Genomic DNA, 13,822 nt, shown 5'->3' with positions numbered 1-13,822 from the left:
TTCTGACCAGGCACCATGTTTTATTGAAATATTTACAGACGTGTCCCAGCTCTCCTCTTACCCATGCTAACTATAAAATGTTTGTGCATCATCATTAAACACCTCTTTCCCGGTCTCTGTCAAGGATCTAACAGATTTTTATGCTCTTTGTCGTCAGACAGCAGTGTGACTGAGTCCATAGGTACTGAGCGAGAAAAGCTGAGCCAGTAAGCTCCCTCTGAGTCCAGGCTCATTTTCCCACGTACTACAACTAAAAGGTTTCAGAACAGCGCCCCACATGCCAGCTGCCCCTCCAAACAGCCCAGTGGAGCACCAGGGAATCCTCCATGCAGCACAAGAGCCCCTTAGGTTTTTATAGCTGTGTCTCGGGACTTGTAAGCCACACCACGGCTCTTCAGCTCTCGGACGATCCCTGCAGCAAGGAGACAAACACATTTCAGTATTCTTTACGAGGAGCCCTAAAAAAATCTGATAGCTCTATCATGTAGCCTTCACTGCAGAGATTAAGAACTGAACAATCTTCTTCTCAGTTTCTTCTCACACTTTGTAAACTTCACTGTTAAGAGTGAAGTTCCCTCTTCCAATTTAAATGCCTAGACAGAGCTCCCAAACATCAACTCTCATTTTGCCTTGGGAAAGAACTGGGTAGACATTTTGTTTACATTATTTTCTACCTGTAGATGTCTGAATATTATGACCATACTGCATGGGCCAAGCTCTTAACATAATTCTTAAACCTCTCAGTCATTTCCGTGACTTGTCTACATGTTCCACCTTCTCAGTAACCCTGTAAGAAATGTCAGCAGAATAGCACCATGTGGTTCAGGACAGCTCTCACCAGCGCCACACACCAGGTTCAGACAAATGACAGCCTTCGAGGCCCTTGAGTGTAGTCTGCTGGTGGTTCCTGCACTCCCCAGCTCTCTCTCACCTCTGCCTGTGATAGGAGGATGCCACACACACTAACCAAGGCCAAAGAGCATCTCCTACACGTACCCCCTCTTTCTGCTGCTGCCCTGTGCTCCATGTTGTGCTCTGTCTGCAGCTGCATGGAGCACATGCCGTCACTCGCTATGTTCCACTTGTTTCCGAAGTGTCCAAAGCTGTGCCAGGAGGCCTCAAACCTCATGATGCTCCAGCTCTCCCAACACAGACAGTGGAGCTCAGGTCAGGGCCTAGGATTCCAGACAAAAGCGTGAGGGATTGCAGTACTCCTGGGAAGGGGCTCAGGTTAGGTGTCTGATCTAGGGCTGTGGACAGGACAGGGCCTCTTGTCCAAACGGAAAATGTAATCTCTGCTTTATGAAGGTAAGGCCAACTCGCTGCATACTCCATTTATAAATGAATGAAACCCATCATAGCTCAACAGCGCAGTATTACAATGGAAGGGGTATCTGCTCAACCATCCTCCTCAAGATCACTTTTCAAACAGCACCCCTTTCTGCACAACTCATTTTCATGGACAAACCTTTGTGTTCCCCTGTAGCTGAACAGCTTGAAATGCGCCCACTTTCTGTAGTCACCCTTTCATCACAGTTTATCACTCTGATGCTGTCCAGTATCGCAGGTTTTATTCAGCAGCATTTTAATACCAACTTCTGGCAGACAGACTGCTGAATGACTCCAGGTAGAAAACCTGTCTACGGAACACCTGAACCCAGCCTCCCATTTAATGACTTTTTGCAGTCACCTGGCTAATCCTTTCATCCACATGGTGTGCGCTGTGTTTGTAACAAACAGTGTTTACCGAATCCCTAAATGCTGATTTTATCACATACGGCATAATACACTCAAGAGTGTAACTGGCTAATATACAATGCCTAGTATACAGAATAACCCATCGGCTGCCATCCATGCAGGAGTGCCCTACACAAGCCGGCAGCATTACCTTGGGGCAGGCGGCCAGTCACGGACACTGCATATACACCCGGCTTGAAGTTACCTGGGGGAAAGAAAACACTGAGATGCTCTGCGTGGCAGCGGCCAGACGGGCAAACGCCCCCACCAGCCTCAGCCTGCACAGATGCCCCCTCATCGGGAACAGCAGCCAGAAACCCCTGCAGCAGCCCGAAGAACAGCTCCCGCTGCCCCAGAGAGGGGTCTGCTGCGGAACAGTTTGCCCCTGTCCAAACCAGCAGGGAGAGACACTCACTGATGCGCTGCCACTTGGAGACCCAGCTGTCCTCCGGGCTCATCATCGCAATGATCCTGTGGGAGAGAGGGGAGCGCGGGAATCTCCCAGCCCGGTGCCGCCGAAGTGGCATGGCACCGGGGCCGCCGAGCAGCCCCGGGTCACGGCCCCACTCACCCGTCGAAGGAGGAGCTGGTGCAGTCGTAGACCATCTCGCGGTTGCCCTTCATCTGCAGGTAGGCATCGCAGTTGTCGCAGCCGTCGTACTCGAACTGGTCGATGGTCTGAGGGGGACCGAAGCGTCAGCGCAGGGCCAGGCCGGGGGCAGGAGGGGCTGGAGCCGGCTGGGGAGGGAGGGGAGAGCCGGGCAGCGGCGGCGGGAGCGAGGGCAGCTAGTGCCGGGGCAGGAAGGGAGCCCCGGGCCCGGCGGAGCGCGAAGGAGGCCCGGGCAGGCGGAAGAAGGGCCGAGCGGGCGGGCCGGGCCTCGGCCGGCGGAGAGGGGCCCGGGCCGGGCCGGGGAGGCCCAGGCGGGGCGGGGGGGGCGCGGTGGGGGCCGGGGGGGGAGGCTGGGGCCGGGCGCACCTTGACGAGGGAGCAGAGCAGGCAGGCCCGGAGGTGCCGCAGGTCCTTGGGGACGGTCTCCAGCGCCATCCCGCCGCCGCCGCCGCCGCCGCCGCGCAAGCGCAGGGCCGGGCGGGGCCGGGGCTGCCCGCAGCGGCTGCGCCCAGCCGAGGCCCCGCAGGAGGGCGGCAGAGCGCCGCCAGGGAGGGCGGCCGGCCGCGGGCAGCACCGCCCGCCGGGGCCGCCGCCGGGCCGAGGGGAGCGGGGAGGGCGGTGCGGGGGGGGGCGGGGGCCGCGGAGGGTCCGGCGGGGGACGCCCGCAGCCCAGCGGCGGGGCCGAGCCCTCGGGGAGCCGGGGCCGGGCCGGGCCGGAGGTCGCGGGAGCTTCGAGGCGAGGACGGGGCCGGCCGGAGCCGCAGGCCCGCTCCTCCCGCTGCGGCCCCGGGGGACGAGGCCTCGCCCCGCGCCCTGAGCTCTGCGGTGTTTGCAGCTCCCCGCGCTCGCTGGGCAGCGAGGGTTCACCTGGGCGGCAGCCACGGGTCGGCCGAAGCAACTTGTGTGGAGTGGGGAAGAGGCGCTTGTTTGCAACACAAGCCCGGCTTTGTACCGAACAAAAACACACGAGCAGACTTGGTACGTGGATAAATATATTAGTAAATAAATATATTTCTGAGCACATCAGCATATTCACACATCTTTGTTTCTATCAGACATAAATACACAGTTCTGCATATATATAAAACCTATTCTTCCGTTTTGGGTCATAATTTATTCCCAAGCCCCAAGAGCTAGGACAGACTCAGAAAAAAAACAAAACAAAACTTATATTCACATTTCAAAAGGATCTGAACTTTAGAAAAGGGAGGAACAGAGGCTCTGTGCAGAAATGGAGGAGGTCCAGCCAGCCTAGGCACTCTGCCCACAGCAACCTAACTCGGTGGGGTTGAAGGTCCTGGGAAGAAAGGCGTCCCCGAGGAAGGACTGATGGCTTGGTTGTGGATAGAGTGAGTTCAGGATGCTCTGGCTTCCATCAGTTTTCAGCTGGGTCTTTGGACTCAATGAAGGAAAATGAACTCTGTTTCATTGCAGTGACACTGAAGACATTTAGTGATGGAGCCTAAGGGTACTGACCACTCAAAAGTATCACTTAAGAAGTGAGATGTGCAGGAACTGAGAGGAACCATTTCCCATTTTCTCAGATGATGCTTCTTCTCTTGTAGGCAGCCAAGGATTGTAGTCCATTTACAGAAGAGGATTCAAAAAACACCTTCCTGTAGAATTCCTCCCTCTCCTCCCACCTGAGAACCCACCTAGGCAGACCTGCACACTCTCATTCAGCTCAGGAAGCCCCGTGGAGAGGGCCCAGCATCTGAGATGTCTGTTTTCTGGATGAAAAGTAGCAGCAGCATAAAAATCAGAAAATGAAAACACTTTTAAGTGGGCGTTGCCCTGCACAGCCCAGTAATACTGCAGTAGGGAGTGGAAAGGGTTCGCTAGTACCGACCACTTTCTCCAATAAGCTTGGGACTTGCTGCAGACTCAAGAGTTCTCCTTTTTTAAGGATAAAGAAGGAAAGAGAAGAAGTACATTTAGACTGCCAACTAGACACTCATTCCTTTGAGGCAGTGAAATGCATCCCTGGAGGCTCTCAGCCTTCCTGACTCCTAAAGAAACCAGTGAGAGCACCCCGACTTCAAGACACCCCCCCCTCTTTAAAGTCACTTGAGCCCTCTAGGATGGCCAAGGATGCAGGGAGCTGTTTGAGAGGAGCCACGTGCCACATACACAGGAAGTTTAACTGGGAGAATCTAGACCCACTCCTGGCTTTTTTTTTTTAATTTTTCCTTCTAGCTTAAGACTGACTTTCCTGCAAGAGAGAAAACAAGAAGAGACCGAAAAGGTTAGAGTATAGTTCTGCTGGTTTTTTTAATGTGAAAAATTCAGCTTTTCTCTAGACTCAAAGGTCCTGTAGTGGGTCGATCACAGGAGACAAGAAAATGAACACTAGCAAAGGAATAATGTTATGTTTAAAACTGTGTTATTGGCTGACTTTTAATAACATCATGTTAGTGACTACCAGATGGGACGAAGATGCCTTTTTCAAAGATTCAGGGCAGCAAGCCCCATAGAAACCTTCATCAGAAATGAAGGAAGGCAGAGGCATGAATAGTCTGAACTGGGACTGCCTAACCATTGCACTCCTGGCATGGGGAAGAGGCTGCTGCTTCACAGGAAGATACAGAAAACTTATCACAGAGCAGATGGGGGAATGTTTGTCCCTATACCAGGTTTCAAATTGTCAGAAGTTACCTTCAGCTCCCTTGTCAATGTTTCATTAACTCTGAAAACTTGAGATAGTCTTGGTGCCCTACAAACGTGCACTCCACATGGGAATCTGGCTAATTCTTTGGCCTGAATGATCCTTTAAGGCAATGAACTCCACAGTCTCATTCCCTGCTGTATGAAAACTGTTTGGGTTTTATCTTTTGAATTTGCCAGACTTTTTTTTACTTGTATGTCTCCAAATTATGAGGCATAGGAAACAAGAATTGGTAATGTTCCAAAACCAAACCACAAACGGGGTAAGAAGTGAGTAAGTACAGAGCCTAGAAATTTCTCTGGTTTTCTCCATCATCAAAATGCTAGAAAAGGCAAAAGGGTATTTTGAAAAACTCCTTTGCAAGATCATTTCAAGCATCTCACAGAAATACGAAGATAAGGCTGGGTGATAGGTGGGGCTCTGCTCTGCATTTCTTACAGATGCTTTTGCTGGGAATTTTTGCTCTGTCTTTGGGAAATGAGAAAGGAAGGAGAGAAGCAGGAGTCATGTGAACTCAGGGATTTTCCGTGACTCCTGTGATGGGGGCATCTCAAGTTTGAAATATGCTCAAAAAAATGTAAGCTCTTAACAGGGCTGGCTACCACACCTATTTTGAGGATAGATGGAGAAGTTACGGGGTGAGCGAGAGACTTGTTCACATTACCCAATGACAGGGTGGATTCTTTGCAATGGAGAAAATATGACCCAGCTCTTTCTCAGAAATGGCCATTGTCCCTGCGTCTTTACCTCTACCACTGCTGGCAAAATGCAGCAGATGGCTGAGTTGGCTTCAGCTGAGGGACAACAAAGTCATCAAAAGTGGTGAGAGATATTGGTTTCCAATGAAGTCAGAAGAAGCACCTTGCAGGGCAGACCTGAGTGCTGAGATAGAGAATAGCTTGTTGCTGTGTCTGAGATAAAAGTGGAAAAGTTAAATGAAGAAGTCTGGCTTTGACCTAAGAGAGGAAATGAAGTCAGGAGCTAAGGGGCCACAGAAAGTAATTTCTGCAGCTTTTGGTCTTGAAGACTTGTTTATTTTTGAAGTGTTTAGCAAAACCTTCTGTGGCATCAACATGCCAAAATAGCAGCTTGCACTCACTCCGCGAGCTCTCCAGCTGGTGACTCCCAGGACCGGTCTCTGAGCAAGCTAGCCCATGCAGACAGATGCTGCTGGATGAAAACAGGCTGCTTGTGCCTTCGAAGGAGAAGAAGACCTAGAGAACACAACTCCGCATTTGTGTGACCATCGCAACGTGGAAACATGAGGAGACCACAAGCGTTACATTGCTTATGTGCAGTCTGCATCACAGCATGGGCCTTGCAGGTCAGGGCTGGTTATTGTTATGCTGCCTGTGCAGAGACCAAGATGTGAGCTCCACTACGGCTGGTATGCTGAACATCTTTGTTCACTTCAGCTCTCCCATAAGCAAATTAGCCAGTGTCTTATTAAACTGAGTGTTCATGGACATCCTGGACCTCCTCTTCAGATCCTGCATTCAAAAAAAAAAAAAAGAAAGAAAAAAGAAAGTGTAAGCTACAGCAAGCTGAATGCTTCGGGACCTTGCACTGCTGGGACCTCAACTATTACAACAGGGAGATTGGATTCTGCAGTGAAAGCCACAAAGTTTCTCTCAGTATTTTGGAGGGACCTTTCTGCCCCCTCTACAATCAGGTTATGTTAATGCACAATAAAACGTAAGGATAAGGCATCAAACTCGTACTTGAATATTCAGAAAATACAGGCTAAGGATATGGCGAATCCCAGGATTCATATTCCTACTGGATATTTGCTTTTGAGGCTTTTTGATGTTTGCTCTTTGAGGAAAATCTGTACAGCCTTTTTAAAAAGTGATTAGCACCAAAATATAACACTGGTTCATATTCACACAGTGCCACGGCATCACCCTCCAGGCACAGGGGACAACAACAAAAGAAACTCCAGACAACAGAAGGAGACTGTAAGAGAGGTGTGCATGCAAGAAAGGTATGGCACATGCATTTCACGGTGTTCAGAGGTTGCACAAATTGTTTCTGAGTCCCAAAAGAGCCAAACCCAATGACTTGTTGTTGGCCACTAATGCCAGCCCTCTGTGGCCAGCCAGCAAGGACTGTAGTTCATGCTCCTCACCAGCTGCCCTCGCCTGGTGAATTACTGACAGGCAAGTGCTGAGTAGATTGCATTGAAACATTCAAGTAAGGGCTGCCTAGAAACTGTGCACCCTCAGTTACTGCTTCAGATAGTCCTTTTCTCCCTAATGTGGCTGGGTGTTGCGCATACACCATGTTCCCTTTCCTAGATGTCTCTCAAGCCTCTCACACAGGGTAAGCATAGCCCAGTAAATGCATACATGCATTATTTTTCACATTTCCCTTTTCCTGAATGTTCCTGAGATCAAAGGGAACCAAATGCCCATATAGCTATTCACAGAGAGCAATTCAAAACAACTTTTCAAAACAGTCACAGCAAAGTCTTGTTCATTACAAATCACAAGCTGTAGGAACAAAACCTCTGCAAATTAAATATATGGGAAGAAAACAACTAAAGGAGATCCTGCTTTGAAAATGTAGCTAATAGATGTGGGAAAATGAATGGACAGACACAGCATTATACATATATATGTGTGCAGGTCATGGCTAAAGTACCAGAAGGCAGAGTTTGAGAGTATCTGGCATTTCTGATTTGTGTAACCAGTATGCTGAATAAGCTGTTGCCAGCTGCTTCTCATGTACACTGGCTTCTGTGCAATACAGAAGAGTCTATACAGCTTTGATTGCCCTGTGATCATCAGAAGTCCTGAGCCTCAAAGAGGGTTATTAAAGTATTTTCTGAAAACTGTGTGTGTGTGTGTGTGAATGTCAATACAAACCAAAAGAAAAGTTAACAAAGGTGTTGAATCAGGAGATAGAGAGGTGAGAATTCCTCAGCTGCTGGGCTGGCTGTGGAGACCCGCACAGAGCAATGGCCTGAAGGAGCACACCTTGCTGATACAACAGAAATCTTGTTCTTTGGGTATTAACTTGTAATGGTGGTCTTTCCCTGCCCCCTAATCCCTTTCGCCTTCTCTAGCAAAGATCAAAGACGTGACATGAAAGGGAATAGCTGAGAAGACAAGCAGGAGTTGGGGGAGTGAGGGAGGATGCTGACAGCATGCTGCAGGAGATGAGATTTCCCAGAGAGAGAAAGCAAGAGGTTTCATCCTGCGCAGGGAGTAATCCGGCTGTTCCGGGATGAGATCCTTGCATGCTGGGGTGGTGTAGGAAGCCATCTAGCTGTAATTCATTGCTAGTTGTCCGATTTCTCTTAAAAAGAGCCTTTCAGTGCTGCTTGAGGATTGATTCTTCATTTAAACTAGTCAGAGCTGTAAGTCCTTGGCATAGTCTCCCAGGCAAGAGAAGTGTGGACGTATCCTTATGCAAAACCCACCAAGAAAAGCTGCATAAACTCCAGGGTCACGCAAGCATCTTTGGGACCATTGCAGGCACCCTGGTGATGTCTGCAGACAGCATTATTCCCCACGATGCCAGTGCGTGGTACTGTCTGGGAAAGGGGAGTTTCTACAGGGGCTGCGATTCAGCCTTACCAAGCTTCAGCCTCACCTTGCAGCTGGGCAAGGTAAGCACACACCTGGAGGGTGCCACATCCCACAGGAGCACCGTCAGCTTCTGGAAACCCTGGTTTAGGGACTTCCTGAGCCAGAGATTATATTTGCATCTCTGCATTTGATAGCTCTTGATCTAGGCTCTTGAACCCATTTTACTTCTGGCACCCACATCCTCTGGGCGATGAACATCACAGTTTCACTATGCCATGTGTTACTTTACTGGGTGTTTTAAAGCTTCTGTTTCCCATTTGATGCCACAACTTATTTTGTTATAAGAAACAGTGTCTCTTAGCTGTGTTCTCCCCTGCTCTCTCTGATTTTGTATCCTCTGTTTCATATCCTCTGCTAGCCATCATTTTCTCACATGAAAGTCTCTATATTCTGCTTTCTCAAAAAAGCCTCAGCATTGTGACTGTACTTGATATCCTTCTGTACTTCTCCCAGGTCTACTACATCCTTTTTGGAGAAGTAGTGGTGAGTGGTGCATTCTAGCTCTGAAAGCACCACGGATTCATGCAGTTGCACGACGGCACTTTCGGCTTGTCCTGTACTTGTTCCCAGCTAGCTCCTAATAACCATCTGACTTGTTGACCGAACTACTCACAGCAAGTCCAGGATGCAGTTTTTCTGAGTTAGCTGAGAAGGGCCCATCACCGTGCGTAGGCATCTAGCAGCAGCTCTGCTTGTGTGTGGCATTTTGTGTTACTTACATGGAATTTCACCCGCCACTTTATTGCCCGATAACTCAGCAACAGGAGATCCTTCTATAGCACTTTGTAACCAGTTTTAAAGCTGACCATCCTGGAGGATTTTGTCTTCTTAAAACTTTGTTATCTCCTCTCGGTGCCCAGAATATTTATGAGCTTGCTGAAAGGTGCCGACAGCTGGAGAACTCCACTTCCCTCCCTTGCCGAGTAACTTTCCTCCATTAAGACTGATCTGCACTTTGTCTCCTATTTTTCAGCCAGTTATTTACCTATGAAAGCACCTTCCCTTTTATCCTTTGAGAACTTCATTCCTCTAAAAGATCTGTGAGGCGTTATCTCTCTCTACAAAAGCTGTGTTGCCTCCTCCCCTGGGTTTCACATTTAGCCATGTGTCTACAAGTCAGACCCTGTATTTGAATTTTTAACAATTTGCTTGCCAGGAAAGTCAGGCTCATCGTTCCGTTGGTTCAGCTGTTTCAAGCTGATACTGCCCTCAGCTCTTCCTTCTGGCTCTGGGCATGGGTAACATTACAGTCCACATTTATGGTTTAGCAGTTTTGTATTTGAGCCCCTGCACAATGCTCAGGTGAGTAATCAATAGCCCTGGCAATTTGTTACTGTTCACTTTATTGATGTGTTTCAGAAATGCTCATACTGATGACTTGATCTGTGCAGGATCCTCTAACCCATGCCCTGAACAGAGACGTGCCAGGGTGAGAACTTCCTCGAGCACTTCCCTGCTGATTACTGATGCAGCAAATTCATTTTGCTCCTCTACTTTGCTGTTACAGCCCTTGAACATCGCTCTTAGACCTGTCTTACTCTCTGGGCCTGCAGAGCCTCCGGCAGGCTTCTTCCTTGTGATGGAGCTGAAGACGCTCACAGTAGTCGTTCTGTTTTTCACAAGTTGTTCACAGAAGTCTTTCCTGGCCTGCCTCACCATGGCTCTGCACTTAGCTTTACATCCAACTCTCTTCTGATTTCTTGTCTGGCCACACCTTCACTTCTGAAGAATGGCTTATTGCTTCTAATTGCCCCCTCTGCTCTGCTGCCCCGCCAAGCCTTTTCTGGGGCCTGTTTTGTGGTTGGTGATATGTATGACTCTGGGCTTCTGGTGCTGCTTCTTTAAATGATCCCTGTGCCCAAAAGCATCTTATTCTTTTGACTGCTTCTTTCACTATTATTTTAACAAGAGTCTCATGTTTATATAGGCTCCTCTTTTGCAGACTGTGCTAATGCAGTGTATTATAACCCCAATTCCATAGTGTTTCTACTTAGGTACAATTGGGGATTTTGTGCTACTTGTCATTGGACTTTACACTCTCCTTAACACACAGTGTCCCTCCTATGCCCCAGAAAAGGCATACTCTTCTCTACAATTCCACTTGGAAATTGCAGAGTGCCACTGTGTTTTTGTTGTTTATGATTTTTTCTGAAAAGTTCATGTCAAAAATTTCATATAAAGCCAGGCTTTCTAATTCATCCACTTACATTTTTAGCCTTGCAACACTTACTTATCTAGAGGCATATATGCATTTCTCCTTGGTCTCCTTGTCTATTTTCTGTGTGTCCCATTTAAACAGGACTGTCTATTGGGATTGTTCTTTGCTGTTTTTACCAGTTCTCCACTGATCTTTGTGCAGTGACTTTGTAAGATAAAGTACTGATGTGATCAGAGCTGTAGAGGTTGTCATTACAAGCAACATGTTTTCAGCTTGATGGCTTTTCCATATAACCCCTGCATGAGCTCCTGCTCTCTGAAACTTTTACTAGTTCCTAATAAGGTAAAATCTTTCTATTATTTTATAAATTTTATAAGGAAATTTTGACTCTCTGGCTGGTCCTGAAAGCATCACAGAAGCTACTGCAGTGAAACAGACATAGAGTCACACTGCTTTAAAACACAGCAGTTCTTTGGGCTCCTGGCAAAAAGGAGGTGGGAGGGACCAGAGGCTTGCTGAATGTACATGCTTTGACAGTCACGCTGGTGCTGGCTCTGGGCAAGTGTCAGAGTGCCTTCCCCATTGCGCCATCAGGATGGGCACAGATCCGGGCCTCTGGGACAATCCACAAAGCAACAGAGGCATCGCAGCATGTACCTCTGCAATGTCTTGGAGTCCCCATGTTAGAACTGTGAAGCCCAAGCAGCAGGTCCCCTGGGCCAGCGCGTGCCCCGGGGGGATCCCTGCTCCCTCCTTCCCTCCAGGCTGGAGGGAGACTCCTTCCTCCTCCATCTCCAGGGTGTCCCCAGCACAGATCCTCCCGGTGTGGGGGTCACAGACAGGGAGGAGCACAGACCAGGGGAGAAAAAACAGAGGCTAAAAAACATCAGAAAATTCAGACAGCTAGAGGGAGGGGAAGGGAAGGGAAGGGAAGGGAAGGGAAGGGAAGGGAAGGGAAGGGAAGGGAAGGGAAGGGAAGGGAAGGGAAGGGAAGGGAAGGGAAGGGAAGGGAAGGGAAGGGAAGGGAAGGGAAGGGAAGGGAAGGGAAGGGAAGGGAAGGGAAGGGAAGGGAAGGGAAGGGAAGGGAAGGGAAGGGAAGGGAAGGGAAGGGAAGGGAAGGGAAGGGAAGGGAAGGGAAGGGAAGGGAAGGGAAGGGAAGGGAAGGGAAGGGAAGGGAAGGGAAGGGAAGGGAAGGGAAGGGAAGGGAAGGGAAGGGAAGGGAAGGGAAGGGAAGGGAAGGGAAGGGAAGGGAAGGGAAGGGGGCACTGCTTAAAACATGAGTTTTATCACAAAGAGTATCGAGACCTGGCAGTACATCACAAATTTCCTACAAAGGGCACACAGCAGTAGCCACCAAAGCCAGTGCATGGTGTTGCATATGCCTGGCACCTCCATTTCTAAACCTGTCCATTCCTGTGTCTGCTCTTTTGCTCATACACTTCTCTTATAGAGAGAAGTTAAGAGCAGGCAAGCCAATATAGGGGTCCTGCGTCTCATGGTACAAAATATGTAAAATAAAGAAATGACAGCTGCACCTATACCCCTGAAACTTCAGGGTGCAGTCACAGGACACAGCACCATGAGGCACGTCCCACCATGTGCTTATGGTGTCAGCCTCCAGGCAACACGGAGATGTGAGGTAGCCACACCATGCCAGAGGACAGTCACACCCATGGGTGGCAGCTGGGCTCCTCTCTCTGCAGTCCCCTGGGCCACAGCCTGCCAGGGAAGCCCAGACGCTGCTGCAGCCCCTAGGGAGGGCGGCAGTGGGTGGCAAAGCCCTGCACTGTCACAGACAGCAGCAAGGTGTGACGTGCTTCCTTGCACTGTACTCTTCTACAGCCACACCTGGAAGAAGCACCAGCTGCCCTGAGACCTGGATGAAAAGACAGAGGTATTGGTGTGTCCTGGTGGCAGCCATGTCTCGTGTGTCCAGGCCATGGTGGGCTGGTGGACGAGGCCATTCGCGCCGCACAGGACACTCCCTGTGAGAGGGACCCGGAGCAACCCTGGGAGCTGTTTTGGTCCCCCCTTGCTCATGGCTCCTTTGGCCCCAGGTGTGGCACTGCCTCCCCAGATATTGTCCCTTTCTGCCAGTCACACCGTTCCCTGGGCTTTGTTTTGCAGTGGGAGCTCACATCAGCTCCTGAGCAACCTGCCACTGTGCTGTGGTCCTGGCAGGGCTGTGTCCTGACGATACCGCCACATGCCACCTCCAGCTCAGGGCGCATCAGTCCTCAGAGCTACCGGCAAATTGGAGAGACGTCCCTGCGCTGCTGCCTGTGTCTTGAAGTGGCAGCCTCTCTCCGGGCCCTTTGAACAAACTCCCCCATCACCTGCAGTGCCAGGCACTTCTGCGCCTGGGAAAAAGCTGTTCCTGGGAGCCTGGGAGCCCAGCGTGCCGCAGGCACTGCGCCCATCCGGCCTCTCCCCCTGCCCCGCTGCCTCCTTGCAGGCACGGCACAACCAGGAGCCTGGGCGTGGTGTTGGGCTGGATAGACAAGCACGGGGAGGAAGTTATTATCTCTGCGGTACAATGGGCATGGTGAGTCATGAGTTTAAGGCCGGCATTTTAACAGAAATTAGGCAGCCAGATCTGTATTCGGTACCTAAATCAAAATGATTTGCCCGAGGACCTGCAGTGAGTCAGTGGCAGGGGGAGGAAGGGAGCCAGGTGCTGCTCCGCTGCCAGCACCTGCCCTTGCTGACTTGCAGGCTGCTATTTGCAGAGGAGTCCAAGAGAGCAAGGCTTGCGAGCTAAACCTGGGCAGGCTCTTTCAAACGTTCTGGTCTCAAACGTATTTTCCCTCTCACAGAGTGAGCCAGAAGTGACATACAGGCAAAAGGCCAAATCTTAATTACATCTGATTTCCAGAAGACACTAAAAAGTAACTCCCACACATCAGAGGCAGGTGAGACAGGAGGGATGTGCAAATCCATAAACTCATTTAGTCTGTTCCTCTACTACATCCGGCCATGCACACTCATTTCCTTATTGAGCCCAGCAAGCTGGGGTTAACTAAAACAACTAAGCCCACTAAGCCTTAACAATAATGACT

General features: G+C 49.9%; 2 protein-coding genes across 2 annotated transcripts in view; both read right to left on the bottom strand.

Annotated features, from left to right (window-relative positions):
- SUPT4H1 (SPT4 homolog, DSIF elongation factor subunit) lies at nt 1-2,883 on the bottom strand. The gene is made up of 5 exons (XM_080562796.1): nt 2,714-2,883; nt 2,309-2,415; nt 2,153-2,208; nt 1,889-1,942; nt 1-412 (listed from the first exon to the last, which is right to left on the bottom strand). The coding sequence occupies exons 1-5, from the start codon at nt 2,780-2,782 to the stop codon at nt 345-347; spliced, it is 354 nt and encodes a 117-aa protein (XP_080418922.1). The 5' UTR covers nt 2,783-2,883; the 3' UTR covers nt 1-344.
- Nucleotides 2,884-3,332: 449 nt separating this feature from the next.
- The window catches only part of RNF43 (ring finger protein 43), a 64,322-nt gene continuing 53,832 nt past the window's right edge, over nt 3,333-13,822 (bottom strand). Inside the window, exon 9 of the mRNA XM_080562696.1 lies at nt 3,333-6,502. Within this exon, the coding sequence (XP_080418822.1) occupies nt 6,459-6,502 (44 nt within the window). The 3' untranslated portion in view covers nt 3,333-6,458. The remainder of the gene's footprint in view (nt 6,503-13,822) is intronic.

This window comes from Anser brachyrhynchus (genome assembly GCF_964034855.1).
Source record: "Anser brachyrhynchus genome assembly, chromosome: 20".
Lineage (NCBI taxonomy): Eukaryota > Metazoa > Chordata > Aves > Anseriformes > Anatidae > Anser > Anser brachyrhynchus.
The sequence above is the reverse complement of the archived record's forward strand: the minus strand, read 5'-3'. Positions and strand labels throughout refer to the sequence as shown.

Bases quoted from the DNA above. Each gene is read 5' to 3' on its own strand.
- SUPT4H1 (XM_080562796.1), bottom strand. From the start codon at position 2,782: ATGGCGCTGGAGACCGTCCCCAAGGACCTGCGGCACCTCCGGGCCTGC. The intron at 2,416-2,713 runs GTGCGCCCGGCC...GGTCCCCCTCAG, and splicing joins TGCTCTGCTCCCTCGTCAAG to ACCATCGACCAGTTCGAGTA. The intron at 2,209-2,308 runs GTGAGTGGGGCC...TCTCTCCCACAG, and splicing joins ACCAGCTCCTCCTTCGACGG to GATCATTGCGATGATGAGCC.